Source organism: Micropterus dolomieu, unplaced genomic scaffold (genome assembly GCF_021292245.1).
Source record: "Micropterus dolomieu isolate WLL.071019.BEF.003 ecotype Adirondacks unplaced genomic scaffold, ASM2129224v1 scaffold_271, whole genome shotgun sequence".
Classification (NCBI taxonomy): Eukaryota; Metazoa; Chordata; class Actinopteri; order Centrarchiformes; family Centrarchidae; genus Micropterus; species Micropterus dolomieu.
The window spans coordinates 1-4,447 of record NW_025744262.1 but is presented as its reverse complement, the minus strand read 5'-3'; the positions used below and the strand labels follow the sequence as shown (position 1 = coordinate 4,447).

At 41.4% G+C, this 4,447-nt stretch overlaps 1 protein-coding gene across 1 annotated transcript; it reads left to right on the top strand.

Moving 5' to 3' along the window:
* Nucleotides 1-333: 333 nt before the first annotated feature.
* LOC123967323 (meprin A subunit beta-like) lies at nt 334-1,049 on the top strand (the record flags this gene model as incomplete). The annotated part of the gene is made up of 2 exons (XM_046043386.1): nt 334-580; nt 793-1,049. Coding segments are annotated over exons 1-2 (504 nt in total), but the record flags the coding sequence as incomplete, so codon positions are not given.
* Nucleotides 1,050-4,447: the final 3,398 nt, after the last annotated feature.

The following is a 4,447-nucleotide window of genomic DNA, read 5'->3' as shown; positions in this document are numbered from 1 at the left end:
AGGAAAAACACACTTTCTGTACCTCTGATTGCCGGACATGCTGGTAGACTTCTTCCTCGGGTAAGACATTTCGCTGCTTGTAGGACTGGAGCTTTCTTCAACAACATACAGAGCGCCTGCTGAATAGAAAAAAGCTAATGATGAGTGTGTACAGGTGTGCTTTATACTCCTCCGGTTATTCCGTCACACCTTACCGTTCTAGCAACAAGCCAATAGGATTGGAGTGATTTCATTCACGTTCAGACCTGCTTCGCCTAGAGGCGTTCCCATAGTGTCGTAACCGACGCAGTTCGAGTTCCCTCGAAGGGGAACTTTTCATTTGTTTGCTGTAATATGAAAGTTCTGAGGCCCAACAAGTTCTCTCTGCCCTCAGGAAAAGGCTTCTTCATGCACTTCAGCACGGCCTCTGCTAAACCTGGTGACCGTGCAGTCCTGGAGAGTCGTTGGCTTTATCCCAAACCTGGAGCCCAGTGTCTGCAGTTCTTCCTCCATAACACCGGGGCAGCCCATGATGCTCTCAACATCTGGGTGCGAGAGGATGACCGCAGCAGAAAACGGAAGATCTTCAAGAGTATTTCAGGTAACAAATGAAATATTACATACTGTATGATCCACAGTATAGTTTTTTTAATTAAAGCCCCTATGTGGATGTTTCTGACTTTGGCGACTCCAAGCAACATTTAGACTGCAGCAATTTTCACCAGGTTTCTCTCATGTTTCAATAAATAAAAATAACAAAAACTCAAAGATTTCACCTACAACACTAATATCTATATTCTGTCCTCTTTTCAGGAGGCGTCAGGGGCTCTTGGGAACTGCATAACATCAATCTGAGTGTGACCAGGAAGGCCCGTGTGGTTTTTGAGGGTGTGAGGGGAAAGGGGCCATCGAAGGGAGGTTTCTCTCTGGATGACATTAACCTGTCATCCACAAAGTGCCCTCAGCACATCTGGCACATCCACAACATCACCAGCCTGCTGGCCACCACACCAGCAGGACAGGAAATGTACAGCCCTCGCTTTCTGTCACCAGCAGGTTACTCCTTCCAGGTAAATGCCTTTTTTTTATTTTATTTTCTTTACAAAGACAATAATTTAGTAAAGCTTGTAGCATACCTAGATTTGTTATGCATTTTAATAAATTTAGGAGAATTAATACCCAATTACGAAATTTAATATTCATAAAATCAACAATATTCCTCGTTAAGGGCACCACCGGAGTTGTTATAATCCTAGAGTCTCCAGACCTCTAGGTAGTTTTTAATAATTATACAATTATTACTAGTGACCAGTTAGTTAATAATCGCTCAATTATCTTAAATCAATCAGTCAGTCTCATATCTAAAAGGGTCAATTCTCTTGGCAGGGACGTAGAAATAGGCAACACACACAGTTCTTGATTATATTACAGTGTATTTATTCTCTAACTAATGCGATTATTGATTATATTACAGTGTATTTATTCTCTAACTAATGCGATTATTGATTATATTACAGTGAATTTATTCTCTAACTAATGCGATATAAAAGGGTGGTTAAATACAGGTAAAATAAACAATTGCTGAACAATGAGAATGGAGGTTCGATTGTGGGAAGCATTTGACTCATCAGGAGAACTAATGAAAGTAAGCTATTAGTTCAGGAGTTAAAAGGAAATCCCTGATCACAGATCGTGTGTTAAGTCTTACGGCTTGTCGACGGCCTGCTTTAGCCTGTTGCACGGGTCCCACGCTAGCTGCCCGATCCTGGCTTTTTGCTAGGTATTCTCCGGGGTTCTCCGTGTCTGACTGAAGAAAACGCTGTCCTCTTTCTGGCAATTCAGCTGTTTTCAGGTTCCCTTCGTTGCCGCTGGCGAGGCCACGTGGCTTGGTCTGACCTTGGTGAAGTTGACTCTACGAAAAAGCTTAAAAAGGGAACTTGGTCGTTCCTGAATTAGTCCATTGTAACTTAACTTTAACAAAACAAAAGAAAGAAAGAAAATAAAACAAACTGAAGGACAGATCGATGTTGCGGCACTTCGCGTGTGTAGCTTCAAGCGAACAAAAGGCCTGTTTCGCTGGCCGACTCTGAGGGCGTTGCCTGGTGAGGCACGCCGGATGCGTGCCGAAGCGTCCAGAGAGCCGAGCAGAGCAGCGGAGAGAGCCAACAGCGAAGAGAAGAGAGAGCAAAGAGGAAGAGAGCAAACGACGTCGCGTGTCGCTCTTTTGTTGCCTGGGGCGTGGTTCCCCAGAGGGCGTTTCAGGTTTCCAGAGTGACTGCCTTTCTAAACTCAATGTCTAAAGAAATCTATTTGCACGTATTATAATCAAATATTTTCCACAATCGAACCTCAATGGTCAGACGGTTGTACTGTTCTAAGTTAAGCATTTGGTAACAGGAAACAATTGTCACATTATTGGTCAGGATATTTATACATTTAACGGCATTTCCAATGAGGGCATGTAAATATTTATTTTGTCCACTTGGGGGATCTCAGGTTACATGAGGAAAGCTTGGATTTATCCAAGATTGTCTCTCCTTAGGAACCGGGGAATTTTTGTTGATTCATCCTTAAATTCAAGCTGGCGATTAAGAGTATAGTAAAACATTCCTTTGTCATCATTTCTAAAGGACTTTTGTAGGAAAGTATTATGAACAAGCATTGATTACATTAGATGAAGGAGTGTCTTGCTGAAAATAAAAACTGCAAAAGTAACTTTCTTTTCTGCACTAATATCAACAACAGATAGCAACAAAATGTTAACATAACTACTCAAATAGAGGCAAATGTAATCAAGTAACTAAAGATTTAATTAAATGCTTTGAGTCTTTGGAGACTGCAGTCTTTGGTTATTTAAAGTTGTCACACTGATGTCACACTTGGGTGAGACAGGGGTTAGTCCCTTTGATGGGGTAATAAAACAAAGAGCAAGGTCAGTTGCCACGGAAACATGTGTGTGGGGGCCAGTTTTGATAGGTTGTTCAGGGAAATGCTAATTGCTGGTTCGTGTCACTTTGTCAGTTTAACAGTCAGGCCCCGCGTTATCAGCTTCGGAATCAAAAAGGTGCCAGTTTTACGATCAACTGCCCAGGCATAGCAGTTAAAGAAAGCAACTTTGACCCCCCCCCTTCTTCTCTGGGGGAGGAGAGAGGAATTTGGAGTAAAATATAAAATGTACAAATCCACACCGTTGTTCACTACAAGCTTGATTATAATTTAGTAAAGTGTAATAATTTAGTATATAATATAATTTAGTATATAATTTATATAATTTAGTATAATAATTTAGTAAAGCTTTCAACAAAATTGAATTGCATATTCAAAATTCAGTGCGCATGTGTAGGCGTAGCGTGTCTGTGTGTGTGGTGGCAGAAGAGGAACACTTACTGAAGAGACGGAGCCCCACCTTCACCGGTGTTGAGCTGAGTTGTCCGCACCTCGTGTCATGTTCAGATCATTTATCACAACTGATGAACCACACAAAGAATATTATATTGTTTTAAACCGTTTCTTGTAATTGACCCTTGAGGAACCGCCGTTCGGAATGCACGCAAAATTCTGCACAAGACGGGTGAATGGCAGACGAGCAGAGAGAAAATGGTCAACAATAAGCTTCAGTTTAGCTGGAAATGTACAGTGCAAGTTACAGTGACTAATGAATAGAGACTGCAGCTCCTCAACATTAAAGCGGAACTACCCCGACCGCTCGCAATCAGCGTACACAAACACATAGATGATTTGATTAAAAGTTAAAATGCTTTCCACAAAGGAGTGATAGAGAAGACCAATAAACAGGTGCTGGTCATATAATTAGAATATCATCAAAAAGTTGATTTATTTCAGTAATTCCATTCAAAAAGTGAAACTTGGATATTATATTCATTCAATACACAGAGACTGATATATTTCAAATGTTTATTTCATTTAATTGTGATGATTAAAAAACTGACAACTAATGAAAATCCCAAATTCAGTATCTCCAAAATTTAGAATATTACTTAAGACCAATACAAAAAAAGGATTTTTAGAAATGTTGGCCAACTGAAAAGTATGAACATGAAAAGTATGAGCATGTACAGCACTCAATACTTAGTTGGGGCTCCTTTTGCCTGAATTACTGCAGCAATGCGGCGTGGCATGGAGTCGATCAGTCTGTGGCACTGCTCAGGTGTTATGAGAGCCCAGGTTGCTCTGATAGTGGCCTTCAGCTCTTCTGCATTGTTGGGTCTGGCGTATCGCATCTTCCTCTTCACAATACCCCACAGATTTTCTACAGGGTTAAGGTCAGGGGAGTTTGCTGGCCAATTAAGAACAGGGATACCATGGTCCTTAAACCAGGTACTGGTGTCTTTGGCACCGGGTGCAGGTGCCAAGTCCTGTTGGAAAATGAAATCTGCATCTCCATAAAGTTGGTCAGCAGCAGGAAGCATGAAGTGCTCTAAAACGTCCTGGTAGACGGCTGCGTTGA